This window comes from Haemorhous mexicanus, chromosome 9 (assembly GCF_027477595.1).
Source record: "Haemorhous mexicanus isolate bHaeMex1 chromosome 9, bHaeMex1.pri, whole genome shotgun sequence".
NCBI classification, from domain to species: Eukaryota; Metazoa; Chordata; class Aves; order Passeriformes; family Fringillidae; genus Haemorhous; species Haemorhous mexicanus.
The window spans coordinates 16,848,141-16,874,118 of NC_082349.1; the positions used below are offsets into that span (position 1 = coordinate 16,848,141).

Below are 25,978 nucleotides of genomic sequence, written 5' to 3' on the forward strand. Positions count from 1 at the left end.
CTCCTCTCGCTGCTGCCGGCGCTCCGCTGGTTTTTAATGAGCTCTTTAATGTGTCCCTGTGCTTCAAACATCTCACCTCGTTAACTGGGGGGAAATATTTGTCGTCTCTCTTTTCCCAAACTTTTCAGAAGAGACACCTCACTGCAGAGCTATTAAACCACTGAAAAAAATGACAGAAAGTTGCGGGCAGGAGCAGACAAGGTGGATAACGACGGTCATTATGAGCACAGCTCTGCAGGTAGGATAGCCCTTGTGAAGGCCAGCATCTGACTCACTAGGAAAGGCTGAAAGAATTTCCTATATTATGTATATGGAAATATTTTATTCAATGGCAATGAATACAGTTTTTTCAGGATAAACCAGGTATTAGTCTAAGGCTGCTTCTATTAGAATACTGGTTATTTTTGTGTGCAACTGTATTTTCTCCTAGCTGCTTCCATATCTGTTTAGTATTCTTGCCACCTGCTATTCTGAGTTACACTGCTTTAGGATATTCTCCTGACTCATCGTTTTTGCACTGCACTGGTGCCTCTTTCAGTTTGCTCTATAAATAATTCCATCAGAAATGTTGCTGAATTTTTTCTGAATTTCTCCCTAAATATTTTAAATTTTCCTATGCAGTATCAAATGGGGGTAGACAATTACCCTGTAAGTACATAATTCAGTTTAAAATACTGAGTCTTACAGCTATTAATATATAGTTTTTATCTGTTAACATCAGAAACCTTGACTCTGTTCCCAAGTAAAGCGAAAGGGTATGTCAAGGAGCTGGTAATTAGCTCCTGCAGCTGAGGCCAATTTCATGCCAGCTGGTGAGAATTTAGAGGCAAGAGAGCTTTGATTCTCAAGCAAGGATGTCTTATGCTAGCTTGGCTGACAAGGTTATCACCCCATCTCCACTGTGCAAATGGGTGAACCATATTGAAGTAATTCCTCAATCACCTCACTTTAAAGCCTATACTTACTTGCCTGCTCATTTTGCAGTTTAGAGCCTGGAAACTGTGCATGTTTGTGCCATAACATAGTGGGAGGTAATGGATGGCAGTGATTTCATCAGCTATACCAGCATAGCTCACTCCTACCCCCAGCTCAGCTCAAAACTACTGCTTTTAGTAAGGCCTCCTCATAAGCAAAGCAATGTAAGGAACTGAATAAAATCCAAAATGGCTTTTTGTTACAGCCACAATACACAGAGCATCACCATACCATTTCAGAAAGCTTTAATGATTCACCCAAACAGAGCAACACCTTACCACAGCAGAAGGCTTCATGTATCAGCCCATACAGAGTAACATTACCTCAGAAGGATGCAAGCCTCTGCCCTTCTTGTTCTTTGTCCCAGCCTTTTATACCCCTCATGCTGATGCATTGCACCTGTGTGCCCTCTGCTCCCTTTGGTGGTTGGTCAGTGCCCCTGGGCACTCCATGGCTCGTTGCTGTCAGTGCTGCTCACCTGCTCCTCACAGCTGTGTACTCATTAGGGATGAGGCTCGGCCAGTCCCACTCCCAGTTACCACAAACTGTACCTATAGCTTTCCTGTATCACTTTTGGTTATGAGCTATCATTTTCATATAGATTTTATTTATATTTGTACATTAAATAATTCAGCAGTGGCTTTGAAGCTGAGATTTTTTTTTTGCAAAATGTAGCTAAACCTTCCAAGCAGTTGCAGTGAGTGTACCCTTTCCAGACAATTGAAAGCGTGACATTTCTGGTTAATGTCTCCTTCAAGGTTCACTTGCAATCCACATTTTCTGTTGTACTCTTCCACTAAATCATGGCACTTCCCTGTGTAAGCAGGCTGGCTGTGTTTTGAATGAGTAGGTTAAAGAACATGTTATTAGCTAAAAAGTCTCAGTGATTTATCCTTTAATATATGTGTGTTCGTGCAGCTTCTGTGGAGCATACTGCAGAAATGCTTTTTGCAGGCTGAAAAATACATCCAAACACATTCCATTCTGTAGATGATTATGCTGCATAGTGCAATGTTCTACTTTTCCTGGGTGGATTGCTTTCTGTCAAAAAGCTTTAAAGCAAATCATGTCCCATACAAAATTTCTGAATGATTTTCCAGCTGAGATGCTGACATCTGTGAAAATAATGCAGCCTAATTAACCAGAGTCACAGAAACACGCTACTGTATGATCCTCACTTCTGCAAATCCTCTCTTTGCACATCTTACCAAAACAGACTGTAAAAAAAAAAACTTCTTTATGCATAATGCAAGAGTTTCCTAAGACAAACTGAACATACACATATATAATTATTATTCAGTGTTTGTAACTTCCAATCAAATACTTCAAAACTGATCATGTTTAACTTTTTAGTACTTTTTTAAATTTTTAGTGGAATAAGAAATACTTTTTGAACAACAGTGCCAAAGATCTATCTATAGTGGTCCAGCTGATGCTTTAAGAATATTTCTAAGTTATTGGCTGAAGACTTTTAAAATAACCTTTTAAAATTTATTTAGGATCATGAAATTTCTACAGTTCTGCAGAGACAACACCACCGAGTTCGATTTTCAGAATCAGTGGAAACTGGATCTGTGATTTTTCCTCTTTCTGGTACTCTACTTTAAAGTTCATGCTTTTAAATCATAAAATCCAAAGAAGTATGGGGTCAGGGCAGTCATTTAGCTGTGGGCTACACTAAACTGAATAAAATCTACCTTGTTGGGATGTCATGCAGTAGTGGAAGGAGTTGGGCTATGATCGTATGTAAATCAGAGGATGAAACATATAATGTTGGAGATTAACCACTTTCATTGTAATTTTTTTTTTTTTGGACACGTTATAGAACAGCTACATGATTTATTATCAGCTGAACTGTTCAGTAAATTTGTGTTATAACTGAGCAAACATGCTAAATGCCACAAGCATGCAAGCTGCCATCAAGATCTTTAGTATACATGGCTCTAAATATAAGAGCCATTGGCTTTCAACCTCCAAGTTGAATTTGCACAGCTAGTAGTAGCAGAGGAGGCAAGAAGAGGATTATTTGAGTGGATTTGATTAGGAAATCACTGAAACTGTAAACATGAAACAGCAATTTTTCCTTTTTTAGAACAGAAGATGTTCTAGACATGTAGATAAGATACTTCCATTTTCCTGAACTCTAAGGACTAGCATACTCAGGTGTTAACCCTCCTAAACTTCAGCCTTAACTTTCCCTTTCAGAACAAGAGATGTAAGTTCATTTTTCATGGTAGACAGTTTAGCTAACTTTTAAGATTTTACAACTGTTTCTTTCATTTAGAAACAGGACTTCCTGAGCTTTTCAGTCAGCTTTTGCATTTGCCCCAAATTCATTTCATTAAGCAAACAGTTGCTTGTTCTTGAAGCATGTGCTCTCAATGGCATTCAGATGTGTCTACTTTGAGTAGATGGAATAGCTGGTGGTTTTTTGATGTTATGGTAGAAAAATAACCCGAGATATTTGTAGTTTTATCTTAAAACTGCTGGTAATCATGGACCAAATCTCCCTGTCAGAGATGTGGAAATTCATTCATGTTCTGTTCCACTGTGTTTCGAACTAATGGTTGCTTTAAGAATTGTGCTTTCCAGTTTGTGGTGAGAACTTAATCCCGTTACTGCCATGACCTGTACACTTACAGCAGTTTCCTCAATAGGCATTGCATTTATTCTGTCAGACACTCAAGACTTGCTCAGGACAGGGGAAGAAGAGTTTTCCAAAAGAATTCAGAAGTTCATAAACATCCATCGGAACAGCTTTTTGGTTTTGTCAGCTGCTCTTCATGGACCAGAAGAATGGAGTGCCATGTTCAGGATTCAGAGAAGGTATGATTTCAACATCAAACTGAACTTTATATTGCTAAGAAGAAATGAAATAGCAGTCTTGGATTCAGAAATATTATTTTAGGAATAAATAGGACAAGAGATAATGGACAGAAACTGATGCACAGGAAATTTCACCTGATCACCAGGAAGAACTTCTTCACTGTGAGGGTGACTGAGCACTGCAACAGATTGCCTACAGCAGCTGTAGAGTCTCTTTCACTGGAGATATTCCAGAACCATCTGGATGCAATCCTGTGCAGTGTGCTCTGGGATGACCCTGCTTGAGCAGGGAGGTTGGAATTGACACACTATGGTTCTTTCCAACCTTACCCTTTGTAAATTATTTCATTAATATATAAATTTATTTTACTAATGGACTGTAAAAAAGTATTTAAAGCATTTGTTTATTAATAGCAAATAAAAAGAATACCAAGTGACTCAATCTGACATATCACAGGTAACAAAAGACGATGTTCCTCAAAACACAGCAAATAAGATTCTTTTCAATCATTTTAGGGCTAGTAGTATAACTATTTTAATTTTTTTTTCTAATTGGAAAATTTGACAATTTTCTTAGCTCTATAACCATATTTTATGGTCATTTTCAAAACAGAGCAGGCAAGTTTATGTCATGAGAAAAGCCTATATTGTAAAGTGCAGATTTTTTACCAGTTTTTAAAATGTTTACTTGGAGCAGCGTGTGTTACACTGTGCTAGAACAATTAAATAATCAATGTTATTTTACACCAAAAGTATTAAACCATATTATAACTGATTTGTTTAAAACTTTTATCTCTGATTTCTAATGAAGTCTGAAAACTTGCATATTTTAGTACATACCAGCTGACAAAAATGATCAGATTATGCTCCATGCTTGTAGTCAGAACTATTTTCTTATAGGGACAGTAACCCTAACTGCAGCTGATTGTCACTCTTGGCCTCAAAGAAGTGACTATTCTAATGAAGTCTTTGATCTTTACCTCCTTAAGTAACTAGCACCAGTTCCATTAAATCCTGGGCATACTGCCAAATGCTGATGAATAAAGAGTGTATGAGATGAAATGTAAGAAATCTATTACCTCTTGGTGAAAATGTTGTAAATTTTCATGAGAGGTTTTAAAAGTTCAGCCACCATTCAGCAAGACCATATTATTCAGGTGATGGCAATGCTAATTTTCAATCTACTTTGTGGTTATGAACAATGGGTTTTGTGCACATGCTGATGACTAAAATGTGATGTTTTGGAACTGTATTCCATTTGGCAAGTCAATAATTTTATGAAAATTTTTTTTTTTTTTTCATTGCAAGCAATATCAAATTGATGTTGACAAAGGAAAATTACATATATCTATTTATCTATCTATCTGTATATATTTAAATGCATGTGCTCTTTTTATTTCCTGGCAGCTTGAAGTTCTGCTACTGTTTGTAAATCACTGACTGAGCTTCTCCTGGTGGGGTTGAAACTTGTGACATGTTCTTTGAAACTACAAGCCACCTGTTGGATTTGTTAAAAAACAAAGCCCCTTAGTATTGTCAGGTTGTCTTCTATTACTGCTTCTTTCTGCTTATCTAAGGTTTTGCTGCAGTTGGGGAAGGATTCTTTTTTATTAATATTAACAAGAAAACGACAGGATTCTTGTTAACAACATGAACACTTTATGTAGAGTTGTGTATAGCAAGGGGGAAGTGGGAGAAAAGTAGTGTTTATCATCACAGCTTAAATGAGCATTCCACAAAAAACCTTAGCACATCTGTGTGGTAAGTTTAAATACCTTGGAGGAAAGGCAAGACATGTTCAAATGATCAGTATTCTGTCCATACAACACTAAATTTAGACCTGCTGTTATTGGAAGCAAAGCTATTTATAGAAATAGATTTTCATGGATCTAGGTAAGTACATGTAATTGTTTCTTTGCTGCACTTTGTTCATTCATGCTTTGTTTAGCCCATTCTAGTATGAGCAAAATTGCATCAATTTATTTCCCTAATCTCAAAATGTAAATCCAACCCTAGTTCCTACATCGCATTTTAGCAAAACTCACCAGGGAACTGAGTGCCTATGCTTAGAGAAGGACAGTGCCTGAAACATTTATTTTTGCTAATTAGAAGCAAGGGCAGACAAGTTCAGATGAGATACCTTACCAGCAGGAGGTCTTAATGTGAATGACTCCAAGTCATCAGACAGATTGCAGGGAAGAACAGGTGGCGGGCACAAGGGGAGGTCACAGGGGACTGTGCAACTGAGCAGCTGGGCACTTCATCTGCATTATTTAAATTCATTTTGGTTATTTAAAATTCCTCATTCTTTGTTGTGAAGTCCCTCTCCTGTTTTAGCTCTACAACAGAAAACAGCAGCAAAGGTAATGTTTACGACACACTTTAGGTGCAATTCTTAGGGAGAGGCTCTGTGCTTGCCTAAGCTTTGATGTCTCTCCTCCATAATCTCACTGAATAACAACTAATGCTACTATTTTAAATCTTCAGATCCCCTTCTCAAGTATGAATGCATATTAATAACACTATTTATGGAAAGAATTCATTTTAGGTTAAAGTATTGAGTAACCAAGTCTTTACATGAAAGTAGTGGAATTATCCCATTATATTATTTGTATCTGGAATACAAGTTGTTTTATTTATAGTACACTACAAAGATTTAGTTCAAATTCTGAAGTATATTTAGCAGTGTTTTTAGATACTTTGCTGTGCTCTTCCACAGCCATATAAACAACCCAAATATTTTTTACTGCCACTGAGGAGAGTCTTCGGCAATATCACAGAAGAGGGTTTAGATCTCTGTGAATGTACACATGCTTAAGAAGTGCTGATTGATTGTTGAAGAGACCTAGATAAAGAAATGAGCCCTTCCAAATCCCACCTAAATAAGTAGTACAGAAATGGGACAGATGGCTTTGCAAACAGCATGAATGCTGCACTTGCCTTTCAGAATAAAAGCAGCCTTCCCTGTAAGTAAAACTGCACAGTAAAAAGCTGTTTACTTCATGTGGGAATGCCATTTGAGTTTTATGGCATAACAAATTAAAGACATATTCCAAAAGTAACATTATTTATTTTGATGTGCAGATTCCTGGGCAGCAATTTACGTGTAATACCAGTTCATAATCCTGCTGAAACTGTTAAATTAATGTTAACTATGGCTAAGGTAAGTCCAGTTGCATACACTTAAAAATATTAGTGTATTACTCAGGAAAAGCCAAGAACTATAAAATACTTGGTTTTCCTTAATGGAACTTTTTAGGTTATACTGACCACAATCCATTAATACACTAAGGTAGGACTGGTGCTCTGATGCATTGAGTCTTTAAACTACTTTTAAAGGTAACTTAATAGCTCTTAATAGCATATAAGAAAAAAAATTAGATATCTGAGAGCTTGTTTGGGTCCTATTGCCATTGTTAAGTTAGGATGTCTTCACTTACTGTTAACTCCTGTTGAAATACTATCACCTCTGAGTACAGCATTCCCGAACACCTACTTGAGAACACACAATTCAAATTTCACTGCTAAGTAATTTTGCATTTCTACTACTGGAAAAATAAAATGTTGACTATTTTATTACTTAAAAGTCACCGTGTTCTATTCATATTATTTTTCTTTTCTCTAAGGTAACTTCCAAGCCACAAGCAGACGATACTCGCTGCAAAATAGAAATGACAAAAGCCCAGATAATAGAAAAAAGTCCAGTTTGGAAGATGCTTCAGGAGTACCAATCGCACCATAATTAACTTAATATTTGTTTTTTTATTCATAAATAGAGTGGCTACATTTTAAACAAAATATAGAAAGTTCTTAAAAATATAGTTACTTTTCAAAAGACTACATACAACATATGCATTTGGCATGAAAATTCATATTAAATAGCTATACAATGAAAAATAGCATACTTGATACCAAATGTACTTTTTAGAGAGGGAAAAAAAAGTGGTTTAGCTGCACAATAGGAAAGTCATCCTTATTTTTAACTTGGTTCTGACCTTAGGGGCTAATCTGTTTATTAATAAAATTCCCCCAAAAATTTACTATGTTATAAGGAAAGCTGTATAATTAAAGATAAGGATGATCAAAACAATTCAAAAATACAGGTATCCTTAAAAACAGCAGCTGTATGCATGCAACCTTACACTGTTTTTTAAACATAAGTGTTATCTGTTATGTTACTAAGTTCTAACATGTTATTTGGCTCAAAGTTGATGTGTTTTTCTTCAAATCTGGTTTCCTTTGCCACAGTATTTTTACTATCTATAGATAGTATATTCTATAGTGTTAGCTATCTGTACCTTACAGTCCTGTCTGCAAATAGAGAAGCTTGTTTGTCAACATTAAAATGTGCTAATAAAAATATCTTTTGCTTAAACAGGGCTTTTTAATGAATGGTTCTTCAATCACTTGATAAAAATCTTTGTAATTCACAACACCAGTCAGCAACTATTACCCAACAAATTCTGAAAACTAAAAAAAATAAATGCCTAACCATACCTTCTTGACACAGAGAAGAACACACCTGGTTTTTTTTTTAGTTTCTAAACTTAAGAAAAAGCATCACATTCTGAAGAGAAGTAAACAGACCATATCTGCAAATCACATGCAACAAGAGCAAAAGAAAATAAAAGAGAACAGCAATGAGACTTATGAGCAGCGGCATTTGCAGTTCTTCTGGAGGCCATTCTAAACTGCTCTTCTTTACAGGGCTGTAGCCTCCCTTGCAACTGAAGTCTCATAGTCAAAATGATCTTGTCAGAAGTATGTTAATTCAAACACTTCAGCTGCCTTAACTATTCTCATCCATTACAGCTTTTCTTTTCACTTCAATGAGTTCTTCTACTCGAGCTAGAACACTTTCTATTAAGTCAAATGTGAAGAGAGCTGAGTGTAAAACCTGAAATGACAAGAAAGATGAGTGTTATTTTTATTAGATTTTTTTTTTACCCATTTTATATTTACTTTTGTCTCCACATTGAAAAAAAAAAAAAGTCAGTACTTCTGAGTGACTGAAGGGAAGTGCAAACTCACTTGAAGCTGCATTCCAGTAGTCATGGCAGGCATCTTTTCCCCACTAACAGTTACAGAGCAAACTGTGTTAGAACTGTGTGCCTCTGTAGAAGAAAACATGAAGAAACCAACATGACCTTTAGGATTAAAAGAATATTTAAAATATCAACATTTCATGACAGTAATTGTTAAGAACAGAAATCTAGGGGTTGACAGAATACATGACAGAGGGTGCTGAACCTTAAGAGGAAGACAGCTGGAGTTGGATGATATCTTTATACTTTGTATAACACACATGCCTACATTACTAAACAGGGAAGATCTGCAACTAGAACTCATTTTATAGAGCTCAGAGGCTCTTCAAAAGGGAAAATAAAATGTTATGTGGCCCAGTTTTGATACATTTTTAGTATTTCCACATCCAGGGAGATAGTAGGAGGTTCTTTAGCTTGACTTAATGAATCCAGACATTAAATACTTGTTTTATTAAGAAAAGGCTGCAGGCTTCTCTGTTTCAGACAGATTACTTGCAGCAGGCTAAACTACAAGGACAGGACTGAAAAAATAAGGGGAAAACCTCTTACATTCAGAGCACATATTCAATGTAATGCTTACAAAGATTAAACACAAGGGAAGAAAGTTAAACCATTTACTGTTACAATTTAGATATTCTCTGCCAAACTCAAATTTCTTTATACTTTGTCAAAGGCTAGAAAACTAAGAGGGACTTAAGAAAAAGCTTCCTGATTAATTTTGAAGGATTCCCTTTAGAGAGATATCCACAGGTTGTCTTGAGAAAAAAGAAACTATGTATATAGTTTGCAACGGAAGAGGATAAGACTAGGGGCAAAAAGCTGCATTGACATTTTTAGTAGCAGACACAAATTCCTTGGGCTATCTTAATTATACTGGAGACCACAAGGAACAGAGCATCTGACATCCAGAGAGACTGCCTAAAGCAGCTAGAGCTCTTGTGCCCCGTGCAATGTGTCTGCTTAACCCAGAGCAGAATCTGATTCTGTGTGTCAGATTAAAAAAAAAAAGATGTATTTTAAAATATGAATGTAATGCTTCAGGCTTTAGAGAGCACTATGACTTATTTTTTCTCTTGTTAACCCTCCCACACCTGTTTTGAAACCTAAGGGTTATGTATTCAGAGAAACTTAGTTTCTACTTTGTAACATTAAAATCAAAAGTATAAATGCAGAACAAGTTCTGAAGGTCTTCATATCACAGTTCTGTCAGGTCTCCATAAGATTTACAAATGTGATGACAGGTAAGTTCAGATTTTTCTAATCAATTATGAACATTTTTAATACAGCAACTACTGAATTATTATTTGAAATTTGGAATAGTGGCAACAGTTAAATAAAACTTTATCTATGCAGCATTCACCAGTTCCTCATTTCCAAAGGATTACCAAAGTTTCTAGACATGAACAACGCTAAGAACAAAAAACCAACAAAAACCAACCTTTTCTGTTTTCTTTCTTATTTTTAATTTCTGCTTCATAATGTGCTTTTGACATATTGAGTCCTACACGCAGTGGTTTTAAGAAGTTCTGCTCTATCTTGCCAAGTGTGGTCCATACACCAGTCTAGTCAAACAGAACAGAGAAGGTTACAAAACAGTTTCGATGAAGCATTGCAATACCAAGATTTTGAGCACAAGTTTTTTGACTAGTCTTTATAACATATACTTCTGTGCTGGGGGGAAAAGAGAAAAAAATAATTCAGACTCATGCATTGAAGCATGAACAGCATGGTGATGGGTATTTCAGCTCCTCTTCCTCTCCCCTACATTTTTTGTTGGTTGGCTGATGAAGCAGTAAAAAAGAAAAAGGTGGAGAGGTATGGAGGACTTAGTGTGTAGGGTGGTAACTACAGCAATGGAAATTCACATTTTCAGCTTGTTCTTGTAAGCAAAGCTGAAAGAATCTGGATGTGTTGGAGGGGAGGTTCTAGGCCCTTTCTCAGGCTAGGATCTCTACAGCAAGTAAATGGCAGTTGTAGGCTCCTCTCAGATAATTCAACAGTAAAACAGAACAAATATTTAAATTAACATTCCTGAATTAACACTGTATTGCAATGCCAAATGAAAGTTGTGATAAATATCGTGCTTCCCAATTGTCTATATTGCACTTTAAAAGCACTGTAGGAATGTTACTGGATATGCTACTCTCCCATCTTTCAGCACAGTTGCCACAGTGGCAACAAAATTCTCCCTAGTTTGACATGGGCAGAAAGGAGTTTACAATAATGGCATTCAGGAAGCAGGGAGTGCAAGGGAAAGATGCTCAAAACCAAGGCTGTTCAGGGTTACAGGGAGGAAAATAAGCTTGGGTTTGCTACAAACTGCTGTAGAATGAAACAAATCCAAAGACACAAAGGCTGTTTTGTAGATAGGAGCCATTTATGCAACTCCTTTCTTCAGGCAGTATCCTCAAAGGGCAGAATAAGGACAAAAGGAATTTTCAATTTTAAATACAGTGAATCCACTAACGACAGTGGAAAATTCACCAAATTTTAATACTAGATGACACAGTTAACAGTTCAAATAAGAACAGTAATTACTTGCAAAATGTGGCTTTAAAAAGAAACTTTCTAGAGAAATACTTATTTTTAAACTTGATTAATGAAAATGCTTGCTACACAGCAATCAAAATATCTGAACTGACGTGGAAGGAGGCATTTTCTTTCTGCCTCACTTGCACTGTATGAAGAGAGACAAGGAAGAAGTCAAGAAGAACTGACAGAGGCTAAATTTAAGGGAAAATCTTCAGAAGATGTGATGCTATTTTCTCCTCAAACTGTATGGATATTCTTTTTGCCAGGTACTAGACAGCACTATTAGAGCAGCTGAGTGCTACTACGTGTAGTTTTTTATTAATAATAAAAGAGGAATTCTTACTTTTCTTACAAAGCTATGTATTTACATGTAACTGAGGAGACCACTATGAGTACTTAAATAGTAATCACCCCTTAAATATGACAAACAGATACAGTCTACCAATATTAACTAGTTACATAAATAGTAAATTAGAAATGCACCCACTGAAAGCTATTTTTGCTTTTAATTTTCAATACAGTTTCAGCAATCAGTACTAGTTATTTCACTGTTATTCTAATTAGATTAGTAACATTATTGGGTACTTACAAAATTTATTCCTAGATCTCAAATTAGTCTAAGGGTAAATCAGATTTTTTTTCGGTATTTTAGAAAACAGTAAATTATATTATTGTGCAATTATTGCTATAAAGATATCCAGTTGGTGGTTTGAGGGATACCAGCAAATAAATAAGCAAAAATAACAACTTTTTCATGTGGGAATACTTGTTGGGTATGTGATTTTGTGGTGACATACTCTATTGTTATGGAGACAGATCGCAGTTCAACAGGCAGAGTACAAGGATTAGTTTGTTTATAGGAACAGTATATATGCAAACAATTTCATCAAAACACAGGACCATATCACATATTTCCTAATGTCTTAATAAAAGCATCACTTCTGGGGAACTAACCATTGCAAAGAAAAATGCAAAACCCACGTTTTGTGAATCAAGGATAAGAGTGTTCATGTGAATCCACCTCTCAGCTAATCAATCATTTTCAAATCAAATAGTACATACTTGATTGTCACTTTCACAATCCTTAATGACTAAGTATCTCAGCAGATTCAGTGATGCCATAATCCTGTGAATCACAAACATACAGATACGTATTACTAGGATGTAATTTTAATTGTTCATTAGCCAGACATGCTAGTATGGAGTATCCGTCTGTACAAAAAGCAACCACCCATCTTTTGAGCAGTACAGCTCCACCTAGAGCACTGTGTGTAGTGATGTCCATACAACAATTCACACTGCAAATAAAACTGAAACTGCCATCAGATTGCAGAGGGCTGGGGATTTTTAGGGAAAGAATCCTCTCAAGAGACAGAACCTTGTCACAGAATTTACAATACGTATCACTGGTGATCCAAAGTTGATTTGAAACTAGTGTGATAATTTTCTTTATTACTTTACTGAATTTTTACTTTTGAGTGTGCTTTTTAAAATTTTTTTTTTGTTTTTGTTTTACCATACTTTTGAGCAGAGATTATTAATTTGTTTTTTCCCAGATAAAAAGTACAGTTAGCCATCATACTTCTGGGCTTTTTAAGCAGGTATATGTCCATCTGGACATTATCTCCCCACTGATTTACAAGCCCAAGTATCATCATAGTACTTATCATACAGGAAGACCTACCCTATATACACAAGATTTTTCAGACACATTTCAGTTTTGTTTTTTTTTTTAATGCAATTATCTACTGTTCAGGTGGATCTGTAATCCTCCTCATGAGATACTGGATTCCCAGTAGCCATCTGTGAAACTGCCTCAAAGATGCCTTGCACCATAGGTTGCATCTAATTATTGTTCCCCTGGATCATATTAGACACCGCACCACATTGCTTCTACTCCTGCAACTGCTTCTGCAGAGAGCATACCATACATTCCTGAGGAAATAATGCTTTATCCATTAGTTATGTCATTTCACATCTGAAGTCTTATATCCCTGGGGAATGAAGGACATCCTTTTTTATTGTTAAAAATTAATGTAATGGCATTGTGACATTCTTCTATGCTGGTTAAAATAAGCGACTATTTCCATTTCTAGTTCCAAAACCTTAAAATACATTGATGTTGTCACCTCATTGATTACATGACAGCATACATCACTGTAGTAAGGTAAAGTCTTTTTTAATAATGAAGAAAGAAGAAAAGCTTGTAACTGTGATTACAACTCACCTGTCTGAGTTTTGCAGAAGATCAGTCTCAGCACCTTCTGGCAGTGAAAGTACTAAATCTAGAAGGGAGATCAGGTGATGTCCTGTAAACCAAATGTTGTCATACTCCTTCTGAAAAAAAAAATACAAAAAGTTCAGCTGAGTGCAAAATTTAGGTCTTAAATATTGTAACAATAACTTGCATAAAACAGAAATGTTAAAAAAAAAAATCAAACCCTCTAAGAAATGTTTTCTAATATTGACCTGTGAGTAAAGTACACAAAACAGCCTCTTCATAATTTTAAATTTTTTTGTCAGCCAGGAAAGAAATGGAAAAAACATAGTAAGAGAATTCTGAAACTGCACAGTAAAAAGTTAATCATATAGTTTTTATTAATTTTCCCAACTTTCTGGTATAATTACTATAAAATATGAGATTAAAATGGCTTTGATCTAGCCCAGCCCTTCCTGATGGATTTATCATTTGCAAAGCATTCATAATAAAATGCTGACTGTCATCATAAAAGCAAAGAAAAAATTAATTATTCTATCTGAATTATCTAATATTTGAATTATATTTCAAAAATGAGGAACTGTGGGGATAAAACAATATACTGAGCAGTTTCACTTTAGGAGAGAAATGTATTTTCAAGCACAGAAAAGGTAGTAACTTCTTAGAAAAACATAATAAGATACTGCAATTAAAAATACAACTGTAAAATTATAATCTAAATGTGCATAGACAGAAAAAGCCAAAGTAATGTTTTTAATAAGAATTTCTAATCTTATGTGTCTTTTCAAAGTGCATTTTTTTTAATGTACCACTAGAAGTTTAAGCTGTAGACATTTTCTCAATATCATACTGACAGAATTTTGAGAAGACATCTTGGTTTTTATTGGTAACAGCCTCACCATTAATGCTAAGTGAATCTGATCTTTTATATTTTTAATAATGTATCCTTCCACACCAGCATGGTTGCTTGTCTTCAGTAAACACCTTCAAACAAACAAAACAAAGATATTATCTCTTTAAAGCTGCCCATAGAGTTAGCTCAAAACTTAAGTAACAGTCACTAAATGGGAGTTTTACCATAGAAGAACAGTATCACTATGTAACCTTTAAACATTGGCTTACATAAGACAGCTAATTTTATATGAAGCAATTGAAATTCATTATTTATCAAAACATTAACATAGTAAAATTAATGTGGCTTATCAGATGGAAATTCTCTCAGATATCAATGTATTGATGCAATTAAGCTGCACTAGGGTTGATATAACACAAACTACCTTGGATGCTTACCTGAATAATGTGTATTTTCCCTCCGTATCAAACTTGTCTATGAACAACTGCAAAATATTTAAACTCTTCTTTCTCTAAAGAAAACAAAGATGTTTATCAGATGAATTCTAAAAAAATTAACTCAGCATTCAGAATCCAACACTTAACATACCATATGCTCCATGGGACAAAGGGTCATAATTTTCACCAAATCCTGCAGTCAGAGAAAGGAAATACAATTTATAATTACATACAGATGATTACGTTACATCACACTGACTAAAATCTACTCAAGACTTTAAAAAAACAACCCAAACAAAAAACCCACAGCACACTTGGGAATGTCCAGGGAATAGAAGATTCTCATCAGAGAAATTCATGCTTGCTTCAGTGCTCAAAATCCCAGGGCTGATCTGCAAGAACAGTATTTTTGTGCTGCTGGTTCCAGGTAGGAATGTAGCCAAGCAGCAGGCTGGCAAGGAGGAGACAAAAAGGAGCAAGCATCACCTTTCAGCTAAGATCTGTGCCCACCTGCTTCAGTGACCTGCACATACACTGGGTGTATTTTAATTGTCACTGGAACTTCATGCTGCAGCAGGTAGAAAAGACAATTCTATGTAGCAAGACACTGAAGGTTTCAGCTGAACAGCACACCTGTATAAAGGTCCAGTCCTTCTCAAACACCTAGAGGACAGCTAGGTATGATTTCTAATCAAACTTTGAAGACTCCTGTACACTGCTTCTTATTACCTGAGGCACATTAATAAAGTCTCTGAGTTCTAAATAGTGATGCAGAAGGCTGTTATCTTCCATTCTCAATAAACAGCTCTCAAACAGATCCTGCAGGTGCAGAAAAGAAAAGAAAGATGTCAACAGTATGCACATATACAGGACATTATCAGCTTAACATTTCATGGCTAAAGCAGCCTTCACTCATAAATACTCGTTCAGATATTGCAAGTTCCAAACAGCTGCAATTATAAGTGATAGCTGTAACTCAAACATTTATACAGAACTGTGAAGTTCAATAAATACAGGTATTTTTTAGGGGGAAGAATACCTAATTAAGCCTCAAAATACTTCCAGAACTATTATCTGAACTATCAGTTATACCTCTATTAGAAGGAGAAACAAAAGCTTTACCATTCCTTAAACTGAAAAAATAAAACATTCTAACATCAAGAATTTATTTTAAAAAAACAACTTACAAGTCCTTTAGATAATACAGATTCTTCTGTTCTAGAAAAAAAAATCAGATTTAAGTTGTGAATTAAAAAGACCGTTGATATTTCAGAAGAAATAGCAGAACAGAGGTCAACAAGAACTTGCCCCTCAACAATTTTCATTCCATTTTTTAGATATAGAATCTTAGTTACTCTTCCCAAAGATTTTTAGAATAAACTGGCTGATGAGAAATTAAACATTAGACTCATCTCTTCACAGTCAAAAATGACTTTTTCCCCCTTAGTATTTATACATGCTCAAAAGCAGTGTCATCTCCCACAGGTACTGAGACATTGATTACCAAAGAAAATGAAATGGTAAGCAGTCAGAATAGGAAACTTGCCTTCCACAGCAGTGCTAGAAGCTATTTGGTAACACTGCTGCTTATGGAGGGTGAAATAATTACAATATATAGTAAAGTTTGGCTTCCTTTAGAAAGCCTGACCTTTAATCGTTTTGCGTATCATGTCAGAATACATTCAAATAAATATTTTCATAACAGTTGCCTTTAGTAGTAATTGTTATAGAAGGGCAAGTAAGCATACACTCTATTCTTCATGTGTTTAAACTACTAATTTTACATTTTTAGAATAAAGTTTTTAAAAATGGTATCACAATACAAGATGAAAACAATACATAAACGTTTAGACAACTTCTGCTTCTTAGTATGAAAAAACATGTTGTAGTGAAACTTGCCATTTTAATGCTCAAGTTTATAAACCTCCTCTGAACTGAATCAATATTTCAAATTTTTTATGAGTTACTGTAAAAGATCACACTCACTATCTAGACCTGCAAACCCTACCTTTTCAGCAGCACTTCAATATGTGTCATATTGCACAGCAGAAGGTATGAAGGACTAGAAGAGAAGAATCCAGCTACATTAAACTGTATAAGCCATATACATTTGCACATAATTAATATATTTGACAGGATTAGTACTCTTTTAAAAAATTTAAAACTCTTTCTAAAATTATTGATTTTTAAATAGACAAAAAATTGTAAGTCAAATCACTGTTAAGAACTCTTATGGGGAAACTGTCTATAGATACGTAAATGAACAATTAATACATATTAATTTTCAGCACATGACTAATCATAGTAGTTTCCTTTAAAGGACAGCTCATCTAAAATTAAACTACACCAGACTAATCTGCAGGAGTATATTCTTTATGTAACATAAGTTACATAAAATATAAATGCATAAATGTTGACATAAAATTAATGCTACTGAAATACAGTTTTCATTCATAACTATTCACAAATAAAGTTCTCTTTCACTCAGAAAGAATCTTCAAAGTACAGACTTACAATAAGCAAGAAAGAATAGTTCTTACCTAAAAACCACTGGAAAGCATTCAACACCAAAGTGCTGAACAAACATCAGATATGACAGACATGCCAAAGAATCAGCAGAATTCTTTCGCTCTATGTCTGCAAACTCCTGATTCTCCCAGTGTGGACTTTTGCCTTTATGATGTACAAACACTAAAGGTATCAATTCTCCTATATTCCACAAAATGTCCTAAAAAATAAATAATAAATAAAGATTTCCTATAGTTGCCTTTAAAACAACTGTATGCCAATTAAGTTTTAAAGCTCTAACTGTATTTACATACATTCTCTTGTACAGCATGCATATAAATTAATATAAATGTTATGTTTGTAATATATAAATATGTGGGATTTACGATATATGCACAAACACACACAAAAAATCCTGGAAGAAAAATAACTAGTGTTGGAAAATGTTACTAAGATAGCAAAGTCAAGCACACAGAAGCTAGCAAAAGAGAGAATGAAGACCATCTGCAAACTCCTAGTTCAGCACTCTTATCCCCAGTGCTATGAGTAACAATAGATTCATGAAAACATAATGTTCCAAAATCTCTGTGTTTTTCAGATCTCAGAATACTCAGTATTTTGGTTTTTTCTCACTAATCAACATAGAACACAACATTTAGCTGCTAAAGACAAGCCCTGGTTTTATGTTAGATTTGCTTTGTATGGCCTTTCTTTCTCATGATGCACAACTCAAGGAAGCCCTGACATTTGTAAATCAGAAATACTACAGGGGTTACCCCCTCACACCCTTCATGTGGCTGAGGACATAGTAACTCCTCTTGAACATATTACAGAGAAATGGGGAGATCAAGGTCAGCTCACTGTTCTGGAGTTGTCCAAACCCAACATCCAGGGTGGCACATTTTGGAAAATTTGGATTATGTAAGATGTCATACAGTCTAAGCACGACTTACTGACCTTAGCTTCAGCTCTCACTACCTAAAGCCATAAACAGAAGTTTATTGAGAAAGAGAAGAAAAGGTAATTCATCATTAATGTTAAAAACATGGTTTCAGACTGTGCCCAGCAGGAAAGACAGGATATGCCATACACAGCCCATTAAGTCACCCCAGTAACCAATACAGAAATCAAAATGAGCACTAGAACAAATGACAGGCAGTTTTGAACTACACCACTGGTTCTGCACACACTGTAATTCATTTCCACTGCACTCACTGTAATTTCAGTTGCAAAATGCCGAAAAGGATGGTCTTCAATGCCCTCCAGTTGTTCAAGCTGAGCTGCCAATAATGGGTATTTCAGGCTTTGCATACAGCTGAAAAATAAAGGGGTGGAATAAATCACCAGTACAGTCATAAATACAGACTATGATAGTGTCATTGATGACCAAGAATAATGCCTATATTCATATCAGCTGCTGCTATTCAAGGTATTCCAAGGAGAATAAAAATAAAAACCCAACATCTCCTGCAGAAGCATTACTTAGACTTCACCTCCAGACTGTGATTATTCTCACTGTTGGAATTTTGAGGAACAGAGGAATACCAACTCAACTTCACAATGCAACAACTAATTTCCATTTTACCATTTCCCTCTACTAAACAGAAAGCATGAACATATAACATCTATTTAGGGGTTCGTTGTCAAAATACCACACTTGTTAGATATATGATGGCAGCATTATAAAACACTAAAAGAAGATTTATTTGCTACCTATATAATAAATGCCTACTATTAATTTTGTTAAGTTACAGGAATATATAGCACAGACATAAAATGCTCACAATTTTATTAGTTCTTCTTTCAGCTCCATGTCATTGTATTCTGATGACTTTTCCATATTTTTAACAACTTCATTCACAAAAGGTTTAGCAAAGTCCACCACTGCATTACAGCATTGGCAGAGACCAAGTTTATCTTCTTGTATTTGTTGTTTTGTATAAGGCACAGGTAAGGGAGTGAGCTGATTCATAATCATGGCCAATGACAAACCCACGGAGTAGGCCTTCTTGTTCTGAAGTTTCAAAAGCACTGGGGAAAAGAAAATAAAGGGGAAAAGAGAGAACATTTTGAGACATTAAGTTATTACTTATTTAGTAGAGGAAAAACATGAAGAAAAACGTGACTAGGAAAGAAAACATTTTGTTTTCAGGGAAGGAGAGGGACTGACACCTGAAATCACATGAGCAAATCCAGCAAGACTTAACATCATCACCTAGTTTAATATACTGTAGTTATCATAGCCATGTATTTGGAAATAACAGATATTAAATCTGTCACACACTTCAATGTTCTTCCTTTCTCCACAGCACCAGGATGAGGACCAAAAAAATGTTTTCTAGAACTGGGCTAAGTGAAATAATACATATTTGACCCAGAAAATGCATTTATTACTTGACTCCTTTTGTGCTTGGCAAAACCAGAGACAACAGCGCAGTTTTTCTGCTGAGAACTGACTCTGGTTTTTACTCCATGGCAAAAATAACAGACACTCTCCCAGACTGAGGAAGCAGCATTAGAGAGCCTCTCATGGACTCAGTGCAGACTAAATGCAGATTGGCTATCCAAAAAATCACACATTTCTCTTGTTAAATTCTAACATAATACAATAATATATCCTGGAGATTGCTACAATCAGTCTTCAGCTTGATACACAACACTTCATTTCATCTCATATAAGAAAACAGAAACTACTGCTTGTTACCTACTTAGAGAGTGGCCAAACCCAACATTTTAAATTTTCATACGTAATCCAGAATTACACTCCCCCCTCACCAATAAAGTATTTCAACATGCTTCAATCAAAACTACAGTTTTATACTATAAAAAACAGAATTGCATGTTTTAAAAGTCAAGTAATGAAGAATTTCACAAATCCCCATGATTCCCTATTTCTGCAACAACAGTAGGAGTGCTTTACACCTCTAAATATAACTGCCACAGGACCACATTCTTGTAAATAATGAAAAATAGCTGAATATTGCTTTTTCAACTGATGCTGTTAGTTGCATCTAAAATGTTTTTCTAACAGACCAATATAAGTATGAAAATTTATGCCTTGTGTTATTTTGCAGAATATAATAGACTGTAAAGCTTGTCATGATGGATTTATTCTGAAACCATTCCAGCAAAGGCTAAACTAAATTGATAAATAAATGAGAAAATAATTTAATTCAGAAATCACATGATAAACTGAATCCCACCTGTCTGCAAAGGCTGAAGCAATAACATGACAGTTTGACACACTTGCTCTCCAGAGGTCTGCTCAATCTGCTCAAGTAAACCCAAAAAAAGTTCCTTTGGATTGCAGAGCTGTAAGAGAGGAACAATGCATATTTTTGAAGAACCATGGTCATACTCAAAAAAATAAATCACATGCAATACAGAAGTTCCTGAATGTCAAGAGAGAAGATCTGAACATCCAAAATAAGATTTAAGAAAATAAATATGAAACAGTAAGTACATGCCTACAATTAACATCCACTGTAGGGCATACCTGTGTGTACACTTTCATATGAGCTGAAAACATATAATAGTAAAAATTGGCACTAAACCTGATTTTAATGGGCTGTAAAAACCTCATAGTACCTTTGCAAAGCAATTCTCAGAAGCAGAGAGAGAAGTAGAATTTGAGTGTGAATTTAACTCAAGCTGTAAGTTTGCAAGTTGTTTTTGGAGTGCATAAATGAAAGAGAATGAATCTTTTACAGGTTATAACATTTTCTGCTCCTACTCCATCAGAATCATCAGGTAATGATTCTCATACTGAGGAAGGGTGAATGATTTAAGGAAAAGACTTTTCCAAGTGAATCATAGAATAGAGAACAATAAATACTATTCAGACAGAGATAAGTGGAAAATGGCAAGGTCTTGCAGAACGGTTTTGAAACAACTAAAGAGAGAACATGAACAGAGAGACCTTGAATTAGATACTAGAAAACATATTTAGCAACATACTGTAAGTTTTACTCAAGCTAGCTAACTCCGGTAAGATTGTGTCCTTTAGATCAACTTGGCTCATTTTCATGTGAAAACCACACCTGATACTGAGCCTACCACTTCCAAACAAAGAGCCCTACCCACTGAACATGCACCATGAATTTAGAATTCTCTGTACCTTTAAACTGAGGCAAGGGAACGTTAAACTAAGAGCACCTTACCCAAGCAGTGATGTAGCAAATGACAATATTATGCAAATATTGTCAGAATCAAATTGTGTAAACATGTTTGTGTAACTGGCCTTTGGTGTACTAGCTTCAAGGATGAATGATCTAGCACCTCTTTTTGTGCAGAACTTCCCTAACATTGTTGTATCAGAATCATATATTTCAAAACCATACCTGTGCCAACTGATCTAGTATCATCAGGCAGTGTTCTCGCTTATCGTCTTCTTGTTTATACATAAAAATACATCTAACAAGAGGAGAAATGAGATTCCAACCCATATTCTTGATGATAACCTAAAAACCAGATATTCAGAGAATAAGCCAAAACTGGATGTCTTCTAAACCCAGACAGACTGTGTACATAAAGACCAAAAGCAACAAAAGATCAATGTCCTGGTTGCAACTATTACTGTCACTGTCACTGAATATTTAGCAACTGATACCATAACTTGACACACATTGTATCTTCTCCCCATACCTATAAACACAGCTGCGTATTTTGTATCATTTTTGTCTAATTATTGACATGTCAATATATACTTCTAAAAGTCCATGACAATACATTTAAAATGGGACTGAGCAAAGGAGTTGTGCTGAAAGAACACTTGGCAAATTATTCATGAGGGCCTTGAGACTTTCAGTTGTTACTTCAAACTCACAAAATTCAAAACCAGATTGTGAACACCCTGTAACAGATTATGAACTCCGTGTAACACAGCTAAAATATTCTACCCTTCACTTTCTTTCTGAACTTCCTATTTATCTCTTCAATTTGGTATATTGTCTCAGCATCCTGAATGCCCACAGACATTAGCAATTCAAATTAGTATCAGCCTAGTTGGCTCCTACGGTTGGCCAATATTATTATATCCATTTCTGGCAGGCTGACCCCCAACAGCAATTAAGCACTCCTCAGCTGCTTGCTTGCTCTTGTCCCTCAGTGGGATAGGGGCAAAAGTCAAAAGAGCAAAACAGAAGAACTCTGAAGATAAGTTCAATGTAATAAGTGAAAGAGCAAAGACAGCAGGGCGTGATGGGGAATGATGCAGATCAACTCCCACAAGGAGACCAGTGCCTAGCCAGCCTCCAAACAACAGCTACTTTGGAATGGGTCCCCATCCACATCTCTTCACTGCTGAGCACAATGTTGTATGGTATGGAGTATCTCACTGCTTTGGGTCTGCTGTCCCAGCTGTGCCTCCTCCCAAATTCCCTGCTTATTGGGAGCAGAGTGAGAAAGGGAGAAGGCCTTGATGCTGCACAAGCACTGATCAGCAGTAGCTGAAACACTGGTGTATTATCAGCACCTTTTTGGTCACAGATAAACACAGCAGAATGCAGGCTGCCATGAAGAAAGCCAACTCCAGACCAGCTGCACCCAGTACACCACCTGAAATCCCTGTCCTGTTGAAGCGGGACACTGTCGCTTTCTCCTCATTACGCTTTTCTGCTTCCTTTTCTCTTTGCTCCACTCACAGAAGAGTTATCAATGGTTTTGTTAAGATTACCATGACTTGGGTTTCTGTGAGCTACCTAAATGCAGAATAATGTGCACTTAACACAAAGCAACTTATTAGCTATTCCTATGTACAGCCTTGCTCCACGGAGAAAGTAGCTTTTCCCTCTTAATAAGCAGTTTTATATTTAATGATGTTAATAAACACTAAGATGTAGTGCAAACTTAAACTCACCTTGTTTTTCTCATTTTGAATTACTTCTAATAACTGAGCTGCATATCCATCTTCCAAACACTTCTGACCTGCTACCTGAAACAGATTAAAATCTTCTCCTTTGAAATCAGCTTCTTCCAGAATTTGCTAGAATGAAAATATGAATGTTTAACTCCATACTTATCAAAGTCAATTAAAAAGTAAGAAAATCCATGCTTTCATTTCAAAATTTAATGTAATATCATTGTAACTTTTATACATTTTTCACACATTAAAAAAGCTACCAAGTTACTACAGAAGACAAGGCAGTATTTCAACAGCACTAAGTCTAGACTACAGCATTCTGTTTGGAAGATGTGTTTTCTACAACTACCAGCTTTTGTTCCTAGGTACAAGAACACTTCCTTCTCCAAGAAGCAGAAATAATCAAGCATTGGGATAAGCACCACAGAGAAGTCAATGAAACATAGAGGCTGAACTTAGCTGCCCCATGAAGAGTTCTACTAACAACTGACTTGTCTTTTGAGGTCATTTTGGGTTTAATTCTAATATATGAAAAGAAACTCACACTACTGACACTTGTTACTTCTAAGAAAAGAAAACTACTTACACATCTTTGTATTATGGCTTGAAGTTCATCAACTGCCATTACAGTTTGACTGTGTTCTTCTGGCATGAAAATTTATTATAAATTAAAGAGGGCAGTATTATATCACACGAACTTAAAACAGAGCCTGAAAAATAATCACATTATTAAAAAAAAGTTAATGGAGGAATAAGAACAACCTAGACAAATATTAAGACTACATAATTAGAAAATAAGGGAAAATTTATTTTTACAACTTATATGTTATATTTTTCTACTCCCCATATTTGCAGGAGACAGAATTACAGACAGGAAACAACCTGCATTCTATGTACAGGGAAACAATTTTTCAAGTACTATCTGGGTCATCTTAAGAAGTGTGAATGTTTCAGTGACAAAACTGCAGCTAACACAGAGCAAGTCTGGGCTCACTGCACACCAAGTGTGCATACCCATGACACACTACATTTTCTGTGAACCTTCTGACCAGAGGACCGTCTGCTCAGCCCTGAGTGGAACACACTAACCCGATATCTGCGATGTGAAGGCACTGATCCAAACACCATGCCAGTTTATATCAACAGTCCAGTCAAGATTACATATTCAATTTCATTTATTCTTTTCTAGTGTCTAGGTTGGACTAGTTCAGTGGCCTTTTACCTCTAGGTATTAAAATTTAAAACTTTCTTGCTAAAAACAACAAGGTTATACACTTGAGTAATGTCAAGTATGTACCAAGTTTTATGTAGCCAGGACCATGAATTACAAATGCAATCAAGCCTGGTTATCCTGTGTGATATATCATAGCAGCAGTCATAGTCTTTATGGTTTTAAGTAATGCCATGGGCCTCAACCTGGTTATATGATCACTATGACTATCAATTACCCCTACACCTGGTCAATTAGATAACTATGCATCAAAACACAAGCATCTCCATGCAATGTCCACAGCCTTTCTCCTTACATTTTACTGAATGTGCTCGGTTGAAGCTGGCCAAACACCAACGCACCTACATGAGACAATTCACAGATAAAGAACCTGTCTAGATTCTCACAAAAGGGACAACTCACAAAAGCTTAAAAGCATCTGTGTGTGACCTTCTTTATTCAAAGAATAAACAACTCACTTTCTATTCTTCACGGCCCATTTTGACATCTGTATGTCACTGAAACCTATCCTTTCTAGCCTGTCATTTTACCCAGATCATTACCACATACTTTCTTACCACACGTTGTACTATTTAAGCTTTTCATTTTACAGAATGTTACTAATCCCACCAAAATAATTTAACATGCTTTCGAACGCCAGAACTGTTGCATTTTCAGCCCTCAGTAACTTCACAATGTACTTACAGCCTTGAAACGCGCCCCAAGCACCCACCGTGTTGCAGGGATTTACTGGCTGAGCTCGCAGATGGTCTCTGGCCTTAATACTTAATCCGGTTTCCAGCTGAATCTTTTAGAAGGTTTCAGCGGCAAGTGGACAGCATCTGAAACATGTGAAACGTTCTATTAATACTCACCAAACTCCCTCCTAATAAACAGATACCCCGGCCCCTTCTCTGGGCGGTGCAACACCCAGGCTGGGACGAAAAGGCTGCCAGCCTCAGCCTGTAAACACACGGCTGAATGAAAAGCCACAAGGGCACGGCACGGCACCGCACCACCTCACCTCAGTCCCTTCCAGAGGATCCCCTCAGCGCCGAGCTGCCGCCTCTCCCGGCCCCGCCGCGGCAGTGGCTCCGCCCCGGGTGAGAGGTCGGCGGGCGGAGCGGCGGTGATAGCGATGATGGCGGCCGGGACGGGCAAGCCCCGCCGGCGGCGCGCAGGTGGGCGCCAGGATCGCGCGCCAGCCCTCGCTCCCCCGCCTGGCGCTTTGGGCTCTCCCTGTGCCCCCAGACCGGCACAGCGGCGGACTCGCCCAACGTGCCATGCCGAGGGGAGCGGCGGCCCGGCCGTGGTCGGCTCTGTGGGCCTCTGCCGGGCCGGGTGCGGGGCCGTGATGAGGGGTGGGCCGGACGTGGCGAGGTCGAGACCCTTCGTTCCCTCAGGCCGTGAGGGGCCGGCCCGCTCTGAGCAGCAGGGACGGGCTGTGACGGCGGTCTTGCGGCTGAGCGGTCCGAACGCTGAGCCCTGCCTTGGGGCTGCGTTCTTCCAGGGTA

At 36.6% G+C, this 25,978-nt stretch overlaps 3 protein-coding genes across 5 annotated transcripts in view; 2 read left to right on the forward strand and 1 right to left on the reverse strand.

The window, feature by feature from the left end:
- C9H1orf146 (chromosome 9 C1orf146 homolog) lies at positions 1-8,176 on the forward strand. Its single transcript, XM_059854251.1, has 5 exons — positions 1-238; positions 2,475-2,568; positions 3,633-3,801; positions 6,886-6,964; positions 7,428-8,176. The coding sequence occupies exons 1-5, from the start codon at positions 170-172 to the stop codon at positions 7,545-7,547; spliced, it is 531 nt and encodes a 176-aa protein (XP_059710234.1). The 5' UTR covers positions 1-169; the 3' UTR covers positions 7,548-8,176.
- On the reverse strand, positions 4,192-25,569 carry GLMN (glomulin, FKBP associated protein). 3 transcript variants are annotated; one of them, XM_059854242.1, is made up of 20 exons: positions 25,489-25,569; positions 25,198-25,306; positions 23,841-23,964; positions 23,252-23,377; positions 21,735-21,854; positions 20,598-20,706; positions 19,179-19,425; positions 18,610-18,709; positions 17,427-17,614; positions 16,895-16,948; positions 16,074-16,104; positions 15,616-15,705; positions 15,038-15,079; positions 14,887-14,960; positions 14,496-14,580; positions 13,606-13,712; positions 12,441-12,504; positions 10,285-10,408; positions 8,833-8,915; positions 4,192-8,698 (listed from the first exon to the last, which is right to left on the reverse strand). In XM_059854242.1, the coding sequence occupies exons 3-20, from the start codon at positions 23,904-23,906 to the stop codon at positions 8,591-8,593; spliced, it is 1,818 nt and encodes a 605-aa protein (XP_059710225.1). In that variant the 5' UTR covers positions 23,907-23,964; positions 25,198-25,306; positions 25,489-25,569; the 3' UTR covers positions 4,192-8,590. The 3 variants fall into 3 exon arrangements, with proteins under 3 accessions (XP_059710225.1, XP_059710222.1, XP_059710223.1); XM_059854239.1 differs by having other exon boundaries at positions 13,606-13,715; XM_059854240.1 differs by having other exon boundaries at positions 13,606-13,715; positions 25,170-25,306.
- RPAP2 (RNA polymerase II associated protein 2) overlaps positions 24,537-25,978 on the forward strand; it is a 34,556-nt gene continuing 33,114 nt past the window's right edge. The window contains exons 1-2 of the mRNA XM_059854125.1: positions 24,537-24,543; positions 25,454-25,645. Of these exons, the coding sequence (XP_059710108.1) occupies positions 24,537-24,543; positions 25,454-25,645 (199 nt within the window). The remainder of the gene's footprint in view (positions 24,544-25,453; positions 25,646-25,978) is intronic.

What these genes read in the sequence shown, in the direction of transcription:
- C9H1orf146 (XM_059854251.1), top strand. Translation starts at nt 170, where the DNA reads ATGACAGAAAGTTGCGGGCAGGAGCAGACAAGGTGGATAACGACGGTC. An exon ending in TTATGAGCACAGCTCTGCAG is followed by an intron (nt 239 to 2,474) that starts GTAGGATAGCCC and finishes AAATTTATTTAG; the next exon opens with GATCATGAAATTTCTACAGT. An exon ending in TGTGATTTTTCCTCTTTCTG is followed by an intron (nt 2,569 to 3,632) that starts GTACTCTACTTT and finishes TTTCCTCAATAG; the next exon opens with GCATTGCATTTATTCTGTCA.
- GLMN (XM_059854239.1), bottom strand. Translation starts at nt 23,906, where the DNA reads ATGCCAGAAGAACACAGTCAAACTGTAATGGCAGTTGATGAACTTCAA. An exon ending in TACTAGATCAGTTGGCACAG is followed by an intron (nt 20,707 to 21,734) that starts GTATGGTTTTGA and finishes CCTCTCTTACAG; the next exon opens with CTCTGCAATCCAAAGGAACT. An exon ending in GGAAAATACACATTATTCAG is followed by an intron (nt 14,581 to 14,886) that starts GTAAGCATCCAA and finishes GTTTGTTTGAAG; the next exon opens with GTGTTTACTGAAGACAAGCA.